The 12598-nt window shown below is 59.2% G+C and overlaps 1 protein-coding gene, 1 long non-coding RNA gene and 1 other non-coding gene across 7 annotated transcripts in view; 1 reads left to right on the top strand and 2 right to left on the bottom strand.

The window, feature by feature from the left end:
* Positions 1-12032, top strand: part of LOC118499202 — an 18789-nt gene extending 6757 nt beyond the window's left edge. Inside the window, exons 2-3 of the long non-coding RNA XR_004901724.1 lie at positions 2497-2502; positions 12022-12032. This is a non-coding gene — a long non-coding RNA (uncharacterized LOC118499202). The remainder of the gene's footprint in view (positions 1-2496; positions 2503-12021) is intronic.
* MCAT (malonyl-CoA-acyl carrier protein transacylase) lies at positions 184-9045 on the bottom strand. 5 transcript variants are annotated; one of them, XM_028533271.2, is made up of 4 exons: positions 8408-9037; positions 6978-7065; positions 3589-3806; positions 184-799 (listed from the first exon to the last, which is right to left on the bottom strand). In XM_028533271.2, the coding sequence occupies exons 1-4, from the start codon at positions 8825-8827 to the stop codon at positions 371-373; spliced, it is 1155 nt and encodes a 384-aa protein (XP_028389072.1). In that variant the 5' UTR covers positions 8828-9037; the 3' UTR covers positions 184-370. The 5 variants fall into 5 exon arrangements, with proteins under 5 accessions (XP_028389072.1, XP_035875607.1, XP_035875610.1 ...); XM_036019717.1 differs by lacking the exons at positions 184-799; positions 3589-3806 and adding exons at positions 2655-2665; positions 6731-6805 and having other exon boundaries at positions 8408-9044; XM_036019714.1 differs by lacking the exon at positions 3589-3806 and having other exon boundaries at positions 8408-9040.
* On the bottom strand, positions 6479-6585 carry LOC114514218. Its single transcript, XR_003685953.1, has one exon. It is a non-coding gene; the product is annotated as a U6 spliceosomal RNA (small nuclear RNA).
* Positions 12033-12598: the final 566 nt, after the last annotated feature.

The raw sequence follows: 12598 nt of genomic DNA on the forward strand, positions 1-12598 counted from the left end.
ACGGTGCCGTGACCCGTGCGGCCCGGCTGGCTGGGCGTCTTCCTCCAAAGTGAAAGGTCGCCAGTTTGACGGGTTTCAGGCCCCAGTGGGGATGCACGGGAGGCGACCAGAGGCAACCAATGGGTGTTTCTCTCCCTGCCTCCTAAAAATAAAATCTTTAAAAACGGAGAGAAACGGACTGTCTTGTATGAAGAAACACTTCTAGCACTTTATGCGGTGTTCAAAGCTCTTTGCAAACAGCTCCTCCCGCTCAAGCAGAGGGGGAGGCTGGACAGGAAGGAAGGCTGGGAGCAAGAACAGCCTCCTGTGGGGAGGACAGCCCGGCCCCGCCCCTGCAGCCCCCGCCCCACCCCCTGCTCATCCGGGGACCCTACGGGTCCTGGTCGGGGTCCCCATCCTGGGCCAGCACCTCCACGTTGCTGTACGACTTCCAGGCCTGCAGGTTACAGCTCTTCAGGATGGCTCCCAGCTGCTTCCCGGGCCCCACCTCAAAAGTCTGGGGGAACTCCGTGCCCCTTTTCCTCTCGTACAGGGCGTGCATCGTCTGCTCCCACTTCACCGGCGAGACCACCTGCTGGGCCAGCAGCTTCTGGATGTGCCTCGGGTGCAGGTACCGGTTCCCGTCCACGTTGGAGTGCACGGACACCAGGGGCTTCCTGACGTCCACGGCCTTCAGCACCTGCGCCAGCGGCTCCAGGGCCGGCTCCATGAGGCGGGTGTGGAAGGCGCCGCTGACCGGCAGCATCTTGGTGCGCCTGAAGTGGTATCTGGAGGAGTTCTTCTGGAGGAACTGCAGAGCCTGGCAGGAGGAGAGGCGGGGTAGGCCGGGCACATCTCAGGGGGAGACACAGACAGGCGCTCCCGCGGAACCAGCCAGGTCCTGTGTGCAGACCCTCCCCCCACACCTTGCATCCTGCAGAGCCCCTGGCTCTCCTCTGCATCCCAGTTAGAGCCACTACTGTCGTCAGTGTCCCAGGAGCCTGACCATTCCCTCGGTCCCCAGGCAGGTGACCACAGGGTGGCCAGGAGGGACCTGACGCTGGACACGTGGGACTTGGGGCCCATCCCAGCACTGTCACTCACTAGCTCGGTGGCCCCTGGCAAACCACTCGACCTCTAGACTTTTATTTTCCCACCCATAAAGGTCAGCTACCCCCAAGGCTGCCGCGAAGTGGTCTGGCAGGCTTGTGACGGCGTCCAGCAAACAAAAGCAGCACGACCGAGTGCCCGTTTTCCATTGAGACTGCTCCCTGTCACAACCCGTGACACGCCTGTTTCTGTGTGACCGAGTAACTTGCAACATAAAGTGTAGGGGACGCCAAACTCCTTCCCACCAGGACCCCCTCAGTTGGGGTTTCTCTAGGGAAGACACGTGATTTCTCCTTCTGAAGCCCAGCCTCCCCTGACCCCCGGGGCTCCCGGGGCCACACCAGGAACTCTTTGCAAACAATGTAATTTGCAACTATCTTGAGAACAGTAGATACCCTTGGGGCCCTCTGCTCTCAGGGCAGAGGCCAGGGCTGTTCCGAGGCTGGGTTGGCAGCTGAGTGGCCTTGGGCAATTTTACTGTAGCTCTGCGCCTCGGTCCCCTCCTCTGTGGGATGGGGGTGAGGGCGCTGGCTACAGGCTGCAGTAGGAACTGTACTCAGCGTACACGTGCTGTGTTAGGTCAGCAGTTACCATCTCCACCGGCAAAAGCTGTCACAGGGTCGCTAATGCGTGCCCCCTTGGGGTAAGAGGGATTGCCGTTTTGCAGGACACAGCACCCCTGGACCCTCCCCGCAGGGGTGTACCCGCCCGCCAGGCATGGCCAGCCACCCTCGGCCCCACCCGAGACTGTCCTTTGCTGTGTTTGCCCCACGTGGATGCTGCCCCGGCTGCGCCAGCCCTGGGGCAAGAGCTGACACAGCAGCGCCCAGCACCGCAAACCTCACCTTCAAGGGGTCTTTGCGTGTGGGACGCCCGGCTGTGGGGGCCACGAGGGGTCTGGGTCCTGTCACTGCGGCAGAATCTGGCAGGCCCAGGCTGACCCGGTGCTCCACGCCCACCACCGCCCCCCGCCCCCGTTCACCCCCACCACACCAAGGGACACGCCCCAGGGGCCTCTGCACAGCGGCCTCTTGGGCTCCAAGCCAGAACCCCTCCGCCGGACTGTCTGGCCACGCCCAGCACCTGCTCTGGCGGCTCCTCACCCGGTGCACTCCCTGCAGCTTTCCAGCAGCTCTCCCCGTGCTTTCCACGTGGTCCTGGACCCACCCACCCCAGGCCCCTGTTAGAGTCACTGCCTCGGGCGCCAGCGGGCTCCTCTGTGGTGGCCCTCCACTCCGGCCCTGGTCTGGCAGAGGCTGCGGAGTCTTTTTAAATTCCAGTTAAAAAGGACCCTGGCCCTCCCCTGAACTCTTTGCCGTGGCACTTCCAACAGCACCGAAAGGCCGAGCCTGGGACTCGGGGGACATCGTGGGACCGATGCCCAGCTGTCCGGAGCCAGCGGGGGAGAGCCCTGTCTGGGCTGGGCCCTCCTCGCCAACTTCCGGGCTTCACTCCAGGGCTGCTAATGGGAACGAGTAACCAGCTTCGTGACTACTGGGGGCCGCTGTATCTGACCACCACGTCACCTTGGGACGGTCACAAGAGGGACCTGCTGGCTCCCACTGATGCAGGGGAACTGAGCATCGTCAAGTGCGGGCGGCAGATTCCAGAATGAGACCGCCTGCAGTTCCGGTTCCGCCTCCTAGCACCTACCCCTCCCCCGCCTCGGCTTCCACACGTGCCAGGTGGGACGCAGACTCCCCCCACAGAGCTCAGGACTGGCCGAGAGGGCCGGGTGAGGCAGGTGAGCGCTGGCGCCGCACCCGCAGCCCCCGCTCAGGCTCCCGTCTGCACTCAGCCCGCCCGAACGCGGCACCCAGAGCAGCGCGCTGTCCTCGCCGGCCCCGCCCCCCGGCCTCCTCTCCGCCCACCGCCTTTTGGCGCCACCTGCGCAGGCCCGCGGGTAGAGGGCTCCACCCTCACTGTCCCCCGCAACCCGGGCTCCTCGGTTCACGGCCTGTGACCGCAGGGGCGCTGGCTGACCGGTCATGCGTGCCCCAGCGCCCGTCACACGGGGGCTGCTCGAGAAGTGCTGTCTGCGGGCGCCGTGAGCGGAGGGGAGACCAGAAGGAAAGGAAGTGAACTCGGGGCAAACAGGCATCTCGGGGCCGCAGGGCAGGGCGGGGCAGCCCCCCCGCCCCGCCCCCCCCCAAGGAAATGGCTCTCTGTAACGAAGCAACCGTGTCAGAGGCTATGAAAGCCCAGAATGCCCCGCAGGAAGGCCGTACAGACCACCTGGCCCAGGCTTTCCGGTTCAGGTGGGCTGGGCAACGTGCCAGAGGCGGTCCCGGTCCGTGGGTGGTGAAGTGGGGGCGGGGTCCCAGCCTTTGGCCTCCCTCTGCGGTGCCCACTGCGCTGTACTCCCGGGCCCTTGCGCACTTCCCAAAGACCAGGGCTTGGTGGAGCGCCCAGCACGCAGTCGTGGGCCCGCGGGTATAGAAGGTTCCAGCCTGCCGCGCGGGGCTAGGGTCTGTGAAGGCCGCTGCCGCTGACACCAACCTCCAGGTGTCCGGAGATCACCCTGCAATCCGGGAAGAGGTAGTTGGCCACCTCGCACACGGGGCTCTGTATCCCCAGAGTCTTGCAGTGCTCCCGGGCCTCCAGACAGGCGAAGCTGAACTTGGTCTGAGGCCGGCCAAGGACGGACAGCATCCCACTGGGGACAGCTTCGGAGGCTTCCTGCATGGCCTCGGCTCGGACCTTCACCGCGAACAAACCTATCCGGAGAGAAGTGAGTTTGGAAAGGTCAGGGCACGTGATGAAGGGGGGCGGGGCAAGGGGAGCCCAGGCCTGCAGGACAAAGCACAGGCGCCCGCTGCGAGCTGAGACCTCATTACTGGCACAACCGCCAGGCCGCACCACCAGGCCGCGTTGTGTGTGTCTGCATCCATCACGCGGAGACACACAGCGTGATCCGCACGGGCTGCTGTCCGCGGCTCTGCACGCACAGCAACCCCGGGCTCCCGCCTTAAAGCTGGCTTGGTGTAGCAGCTTTGGTCCCCAGGGCGGTGCCTGGAGACGTTTTTTAATTGTCACAACTGGAGGGGGAGGGGGTTGCTACTAGCAGCTGTGGGTAGAGGCCAAGGACGCCACTCAACAGGCACAGCAACCCCCAGCAAATTATCTGGTCCCAAATCTCAGCAGGGCCCCATGGAGAAGCCTGGGGCAGGGTACAAGGAATGGACTTCTGGCCTATATGGCTTCAGGCAAGCCAGGATCTCCTTCCAGGTCCGATGTTTAGTTAGCAAAATGGGGTAACAGTAAGTAATCTGCCTGGGCAGTTGTGACAAGTGGGAAGTATCATGGATGAGCTTACTACTTAGGAGAAACCACGTGGAAGGGGAGAAACAAGAGCCATGAGGTGTCTGGAATGATGTACCATCGCACGAATTTCAGGTACACCGTTGTTCCAGACCAGGCCTCACCGCCCTCCCTCAGAGCCGGAGACCCTGCGCTCCCCAGGCCGGCAGCTCACAGGGCCAAGACGTAAGGGTGGCCTGGACTACTGGACGCCCACCCTCCAGTCCTGGGGCTGCTCCCTGGCTGGGAGGGAGAGGACGAGCCCAAGGAGGGGTCGGGGGACCAGTCCCGAGTTTGAGGGGCAAACCCTGCACGTGTCGAACACGCCTCGCTCACCCCGCACTGGCGCGCATGCGCACCGAGCTCTCAGCCCCCTGCTGCGCGGCACACGCCTGAGAGCCTGTGGCAGGAGGCAGGACGGACCGCACAGGCACGCGGAGAGAACACGGGAAACCCTCCCGTGCAGGCATCCAGGAAGTAACGACGCAAAATGTGGAGCAAAAACACTGAACACAGAGTGTACACGTGCTGTAATTCTGCAACTCACACAAAAACTACGCATACAAGTTTTATTAGCATGTGGAAATATGAAACTTTTCTCATGTCCTTAATAGTGCTGTACTAAAAAGAACCATGGAGGTGGGATTCGCATGGAATATAACCAGCGTCTGCCCTGACTGGGGTGGCTCATGGGTTGGGCGTCCTCACTCTGAACCCCCAGAGGGAAAGGTCGCCAGCTCTGTTGCGGGTCAGGGCACACGCCTGGGTTGCGGGCTCAGTCCTGGTCAGGGCACGTAGGGGAGGTGACCGATCGATGTCTCTCCCCCTCTCTTTCTCCCTCCCTTCCCCTCTCTCTACAAATAAGATCTTTAAAGTAGATAAAATATATCCGTATAACCAGTTTCAGGTGTGTCTGTAGAGGCATATGTTGTATTCACAACGTTGTGCAGTCACTAGCTCTAATTTCGGAACTTTCCCGCACTCCCTAAAACACTGCCCACCCCCCCGTGGAACCCCTCCCCACGCCTCCTCCCCTCCCCCAGGAACCGATCATCCGAGTCTCTGTGGATTTGCCCGTCCCGGACATTTCACATAAAAGGGGTCGCACAGAGTGTGACATCTGTGCCTGGCGCCACGGTGAGCACCTTTCTGAGGCTCGTCCCTGGTGCAGCGCGTGCCAGCGCCTCCTTCCTGAACACTGTTCCCCCGGACGGATGCACCGCCAGCTTATCCGTCCACCTGGAGACGGACGTGGGCACCGTTTCCACCGTCCGGCCGTTACAAACACTCGTGTGCGAGTCTGTCTGTGTGGACACACGTTTCGTCCTAAGTACAGACCTCTGAGGACAACTGCTGGCTCATACGGCAATTCTACGCTGGGCTTTTTGAGGCCCCGGCAACCTCTACCACAGCGGCTGCACCACCTCCCACTCTTCCAGTATGTTCCTGTTTCTCCACACCCTCGCCACCCCTGTTTTCCTCGTTGTTGTTCTAAATTACAGCCACCCTGCTGGCCGCGAGGTGGTGTCTCGCCGTGGTTTTCATTTGCATTCCCCTCCTGACCGGTGATGCTGCACATCTTTCCCCGCGCCCAGCGGCCAGCGGTGTGCCTTCTTTAGGGAAGCGTCGACTCCAGTCCTTTGCCGCAGCCCCTCGCTCGGGGTCCTGTCTGCGCTCAGCGTGCTCCGGGCGAGGTGCCCAGGCCGGGCTATGAGCAAAAGGTTTAACTTTCAACTACATCCAAAAGTCCTTTTTTTTTAAATGTAGGTGTTTTAATTTATTGTTTACATATTAGGCATAGTTTAAAAATAAAAATTCTGCCCTGGCTGGCATAGCTCGGTGGATTGAGCTTGGGCTGCGAGCCAGGCATCGCAGGTTCAAGTCCCGGTCGGGACACATGCCTGGGTTGTGGGCCATGGCCCCCAGCAGCCGCACATTGATGTTTCTCTCTCTCCCTTCCCTCTCTAAAAATAAATAAAATCTTTAAAAAATTTTTTAAAATAAAAATTCTATTCTCAGAACATGCGAGGACAGTAAGAGGTGCTATCACATGAACGAAATGAGCCTATGCCATTCTCAACCACTTCCAAAGAACTCGGAACGCTTCACGAATGTGCGCGCCATCCTTGCGCAGGGGCCGTGCTAACCTTCTCCGTATCGTCCCAATGTCAGTCCACGTGCTGCCGAAGCGAGCGCTACATGCAAAAGTCTTAAGCGAAACGGATATGGATCACGGTCAAACACTCGTTTCCTCTTTTCCGTCCAATGAACGTGTACCGAGCTCCCACCATGGGACAGGCCTCGGAGAGGCATGAGCAGACCGAGGATGCACGGGAGGGACGTGGGCAAGATAGCCAGGCGGGCAGATTTCATGAGACTACAGAAAGCAAGGGCATCCCTGATGAACCCTTTGGGCCTAAGGGAGAATCCAGGTGAAGTGTGGCCCTCAGGTTCCTGTATCCTCCCCATCCATACACTCCTTCTCTACCAACCGAGTAGGTCGGAACTATTTCTGGCGGTGTTCCTCACGCCTAGTGAGCCCAGCAAGCCAACAGACACCCCTGTGCAAAACCAAACCCTGTGTGTACCTTCGGAAAACTCCATGGCTCCGGCAAACACCAGGGCTGCGAATTCTCCCACACTGAACCCAGCAGCAGCAACGCAGTTCTCAATGACCTGCGGCGACAGACGCAGAACGTGAGGCCCTGCTCTCGGGAGCTCAGTCCGGGCTCTGCACTCGAGAGCTGGCGGTGGCCCGGTGAGCCACGGTCGGCTGGCCTGGTGCTCCAGCCAGAAGACACGCGCAGGAGTGGCCTTGATGGTGGCTGTTGCAGCCCCTTCCCCAATGAGGACCTTCCCTGGCAAGCGAAAGCCTGCCGGCTGCCTCCGAGGTACAGCCAAGACTTCAGCCCAGGGCCCTGGGTCCCCTGCCCCTGCCCTGGAGCCACCTCCCAGGCCGGAGGCAGCTGGAGAGAGCGAGGGAGCTCTAGGTACAGAAGTTCAAAGTACTGCATGACTTTCAGAGTCTCAGAGAGCTGGATTTGGGTCTTAGCTTGGGATTTCTCCCTAACTCTCCGAGCCTGACGTCTCACCTATGAAATGAGGAAGGAGCAGGGCCTGTCTCTCAGCAGGGCCGCTGGGAACATTACATGAAGATGTCTTTCGGGCACTGAGCACAGACCTGGCCCCGGGCAAGCACACCGTGGAGGTTATCACGACTCGGCGGCACCACCCAACTAATTCCTTCAGCGTCTCTGAGTCCCCTTCCCTCATCCACAAAATAACAGCGTTCACCGCACAAGGCCGTTGTGGGGATGGAGTACAGACTTTAAAGTACTAGCTTAATGCCCTGGCTGGCGTAGCTCAGTGGACTGAGCGTGGGCTGCAAATCAAAGCATCGCAGGTTCGATTCCCAGTCAGGGCACATGCCTGGGTTGCAGGCCACGGCCCCCAGCAACCGCACATTGATGTTTCTCTCTCTCTCTCTTTCTCCCTCCCTTCCCTCTCTTAAAATACATAAATAAAATCTTAAAAATAAATAAAGCACTAGCTTAACATTTACTGTCTTGATATTATTAGATAATAATTGCAATTAATTCACACCTTCAAGCCAAGTGACATTCTCAGATAATTTCCTCAAGGATCATTACTTAAGGATGCTATTCAATCCTTCCAAAATCACTTAGTAATTATGGAAATTATTAAGGATCATTAAAATCGCAACCCGGCCCTTGACTCCTCAGCCCCTTCCCCTGCTCTGTTTTCCTTTCTACGATACAACCCTTACTGTTAAAGATGTTTAACGCACATGCAATTTACCAAGTGCACCTGGTCTTCTGTACCTGCCTCCCTCCCCTCACACGCAAGCCCTCTGAGGGCAGGGATCCTTGTTTTCGTTTGGTTACGGCTGTATCTCCAGGGCCTGGAACAGCGCCTGGCGCCGACCGGGAACTCCGAATCCGCCTAGCGTGTCCCAAGTGGCGGCGCTCCAGCCTGGCTGCGAGAGCTCGGGCCTCACCGCAGGCTGCAGGTGATGCAGTTTCTCCACGGCGGCCAGCGAGGCCACGAAGATCGCGGGCTGGCAGTGCGCGGTGCGGTCCAGGGCCTCCTGCGGCCCGTGCAGGCTCAGCTCCAGCAGGTCGTAGCCCAGCACGCGGCTGGCGGCGGCGTAGAGCTCGCGGACGCGCGGGTAGCGGAGCAGACCGCGGCCCATGCCCACCACCTGGCTGCCCTGGCCCGGGAAGAGCAGCACCGAACACTGGTCGGGCGGCCGCCGCGCCACCGCCTCCCGGGGCCCCTCCTCGGCTGTCGTCGCATCTCGCAGCAGCTCCGCCACGTCCACGGCGCCCGGCGGCGGCAGCCGGAAGTCCGAGGCGCCGCGGCGGCAGCCCGCGCCCCAGCCCCAGCCCCTCAGAGCCCGCGCCACCCGGACGCTCATGGTGTGGAACCGGCCCCACGCGGGTTACCGGGGCGACCGAGATCCGACTGCCTCGGCGTGGCGCGGTCCATGACGCATTTCCTTCCGGGCGGGCCGGGGCACCCGGGGCGAGAAGAAAGGTTCCGCAGTAACTGGTTCCGCTGCAGCTCGGAGACTCTTCACTGCTGTGTGCAGCGGGTCCAGAGGGACCCATGCGCTTGCTTGACCACGGGGAAGACTAAAACACGACGTCGCACCACAATAAGCCCTCAAAAATATTTACTGACTAAACAAGGCAACGCAACATTCACTCTTTCTACCTAGCACGTGACGAGTATTTGAAACGCTTCCACATTGACTCAATACTTTCTTGATTCTCCCAGCTGTGCTGGGCTGTAAGCAAGATAGCAGCTCTCTTTTATAATGTTTTCTGCAAACCAGGCACGGTGCACAGCACCTAATCAACACCCAATAAATACTTGTTTCCATTGAACAAAGCTCTGGATATTTTTCTGCTATTAGCTTATGGAATTTCTCGCAGCAACACTATGATGAATTGGTATTATTATCATCCTCAATGTATGGGTGAGTTGACAAAGACTCTAAGATTGAGTGACAGGTGGTTAGTGATAGAAGGGAGTGGAAATTGGGGTTATCTGACTTCTGAGCAGTGGTGTGAGGCTGGGTCAGGGAGAGTCTAACTCCTGACCTCACCCCTAACCACACCCCCTCTGCTTCTCTCATTTCCTGTCAGCCGCTTCTAAGGAGCCCAGGACACACACACACACACACACTGCTCACCTCATAATGAGAAAGATCGAGGTAGAATGGCATCAGCAAATCCTCAGTGAGTTTGTCCTAAGAAATGGATTAAACGGGCAGAGAACTAACTCTCAGGACATCACAGCAGCCTTGCTTTTGACAGGGAAGCAGTGGGGGTAATAAGCTGCATGCCCAACTAGGGATTAGTTCAGTGACTGGTGGCAAACCTATACAATGGTTTGGTCACACGAAATATGGAGAGAGTTTCTGGCTGAGAGACGAGCAGAGCACACACTGTCTCCAGAAGCCCGTAAACCCGCAGCAGAGTGACCTCTCAAAGACATAAATCCACCAGGACAGGGAGAACAGGAAAGGGGGCCCCAGCAACAGAGTCTCTGGAAGCTGGAAAGCGGGTAGACTGACTGGTATTTCTTGACCTGGCGGACCCTAGCCAGCCGCGTCCCTCCCGGCGGTGGAGTTGGGAACCAACCCTTATTTTTACAACAGGATCCTCAAAAGCTTAGGTGGCACCTAGCCGCTTCTAGGTCTCAGGGTGAAAGAAGGCTGCAGTAAAGAGAACTACTTGAAGGCGTCTCCTGAAGGAGAAACAGTTAGCTCTTCGGATCCCCTCCCTCTGACTAGCCACTGGGTGATGCCCTTCCCCCACTCTGGCCAACATCTGGGGCTAGCTCCGGAAAGGGCTGGGCATGGCAGGGGCTGTGGTGAGCGTGGGTGCTCGGCTGAAACCAGTGGATACTGGATACTGAATGCAGAGTCCTCCGGTGTTCACCCCCACTGAGCCCCCAGAAACCTGCAGCCAGACCCCTCATCTCCCGGCGAGGGGCCGGAGGACCTTGGGGGACCTGACCAGTCAGAGAAGAAAATCCTAAAGATACCAGCAGCCCAGGGAGTTCCCGGACGGATGGCCCACCAAGTTCAACTCACAGTGAAGCTAAGCCAACAAATACCATCCACGGTCTCATTTCCCCCCTTTCTTCCTAACCACAAGCAGCCGTCCAAGGAAATCCTCTTACAGACAAAACAAAACCACATAGGACTCAGAGGCTAAAGAAAACTGTCACTGAGAGTGGAGAGACGCTGCATCCATGAAAGAGGAACAGGAAGTTATATTTTTAAAAAAGAACAGTCGGAAGACAAAACGTAATCCCTGGAAATGAAAAATAGCAGAACTGAAAGACTCAAGTGAAGGCCAGGAAGAGAAAGTTGAGGAATCCTCACAGAAGATCAAGCAGAAAAGGCGAACACGAGGAAGAGGAGAGAAAGGGAAGTGAGAGGCCAGCCCAGGAGGCGCAGGGCATTGAGTCACGGCGGTTCCAGAAAGAGAAGTGAGGAGATGGAGGGAAGGAAACCAGCCAACTTTTTATTTTTTTATTTTTGGAAAATAAAGAATACGAGTTTCCTGTGTGGAAGGGCCACTGGATGCTGGTGTGATGGATGGGACCGGGCCCACGTGGAGGAGTGTCAGCGTGACCTTTCAGGACTCTGGAGAAAAAACCTTAAAATCTTCCAGAAACCCTGGCTGGCGTAGCTCAGTGGATTGAGCGCGGGCTGCGAACCAAAGTGTCGCAGGTTCGATTCCCAGCCACGGTACATGCCTGGGTTGCAGGCCACGGCCCCCAGCAACCACACATTGATGTTTCTCTCCCTCTCTTTCTCTCTCTCTCTCTCTCTCTCTCTCCTTCCCTTCCCTCTCTAAAAATAAATAAATAAAATCTTAAAAAAAAAAACCTTCCAGGAGGAACCAAGCAGGGTGCACACAGAGACGCCGCCCCGTCGGCACCATGGCAGCTGGAGGTCCCGTCTTCAGGATGCCGAGGCACTAACGGCTCCCCGTTGAGTTCTCACTCAGCCAAGCGCCCACCAGCCATGGAGAGACCTTCACAACGATCCCTCCCGCACAGTCTCTCTCCAGAACTCCCGGAGGACGGGCTCCTCACAGACGCGGAGACGCAGCAGGGCACAGAGGTGCCGCCCAGCAGAGGGGGGAAGGGCATTGCCCAGGTACACGGTGGTGAACAGGGGCCCAGGATGGCGTGTGCACAGGCGTGCAAGCAGTCCCACCAGGAGCTGTGCGATGCCAGGGACGTGCCGAGGCCTGCCGTCCCCACGGTGGCAGCTGCCACTCTGGCGCCTGTTTAAAGACTGAGTTCCTGGGCCGCTCAGCCCGGAGTCTCGTCCACACTTGGCCGGGCTCGATGGCAGGCTGATGAGGTCCTGTCCCCCCCACCCCCACCTGCCACCTGGCTCAGCCGAAGACACTTGCTCCATCTTGCAGGAGTGACCCCCCAGATGCCTGAGTTCTGGACACAGGGGCGGCGGGCTCAGAAGCAAGAAGAAAGAGCAACCCACGCTTCCGACCACTTCTTGCTGAGTGCCCTGCCACCACCCTGCCTGGCCCCCGACCTTGCCCATGACCACCCGTGCACGGGGAGGCTGAGGCCTGTCCACTTTGACCTTCCTTGCAATCTTCCTCGGGTCCGGCCTCAGGCCCACCGTCTCCAGCTAGCAGGTGGTGGGCTCACCTCCCTCGCCGGCAGGTGGTGGGCTGCCCCTTCACCTGTCTGAACGCCTGAGGTGGGGTCCATTCCGTGGGGGCTGGGGAGGGGTCTGCCCTGTCCCCTCCCGGGACAGACTGAGGTCAGGGGCTGGGTTTGCTTGCGTCGAGTCCTCCAGGGCTCAGCCCAGAGCTGGGTCCCCAGGCACCCCATATAGGACACGCCCCTCAAGGCTGGCACGTGACAGACGTCCTGGAGAGACTTCCATGCTCAGCGCCGTGGAGTTCAGAGGTCACAGCCCACTAGAGCGGGGGCTGCGCAGAGCTGGGGTTCTGGAAGAGCCTCCTGGGGTGGTGACACAGGAGGGCAGTCTGACTTGGACACGTGGCGATGCCCAGGGTGGGAGGGAATGGTGCTCCGGCGGAGGGGGGAACAACGAGTAGGAAGGCACGGAGGTGGGGGGGGGGGTCAGCTGGGTCCCAGCTTGGCAGGGCCTTGAGGGCCGGGGACAAGG

Source organism: Phyllostomus discolor, chromosome 2, assembly GCF_004126475.2.
Source record: "Phyllostomus discolor isolate MPI-MPIP mPhyDis1 chromosome 2, mPhyDis1.pri.v3, whole genome shotgun sequence".
Lineage (NCBI taxonomy): Eukaryota > Metazoa > Chordata > Mammalia > Chiroptera > Phyllostomidae > Phyllostomus > Phyllostomus discolor.

Excerpts from the sequence above, each read along its gene's own strand:
- MCAT (XM_028533271.2), bottom strand. The coding sequence starts at position 8,827 with ATGAGCGTCCGGGTGGCGCGGGCTCTGAGGGGCTGGGGCTGGGGCGCG. Across the intron at positions 7,066-8,407 it reads TGCATCACCTGCAGCCTGCG|GTCATTGAGAACTGCGTTGC; the intron begins GTGAGGCCCGAG and ends CTGTCGCCGCAG. Across the intron at positions 800-3,588 it reads TGATCTCCGGACACCTGGAG|GCTCTGCAGTTCCTCCAGAA; the intron begins GTTGGTGTCAGC and ends TCCTCCTGCCAG.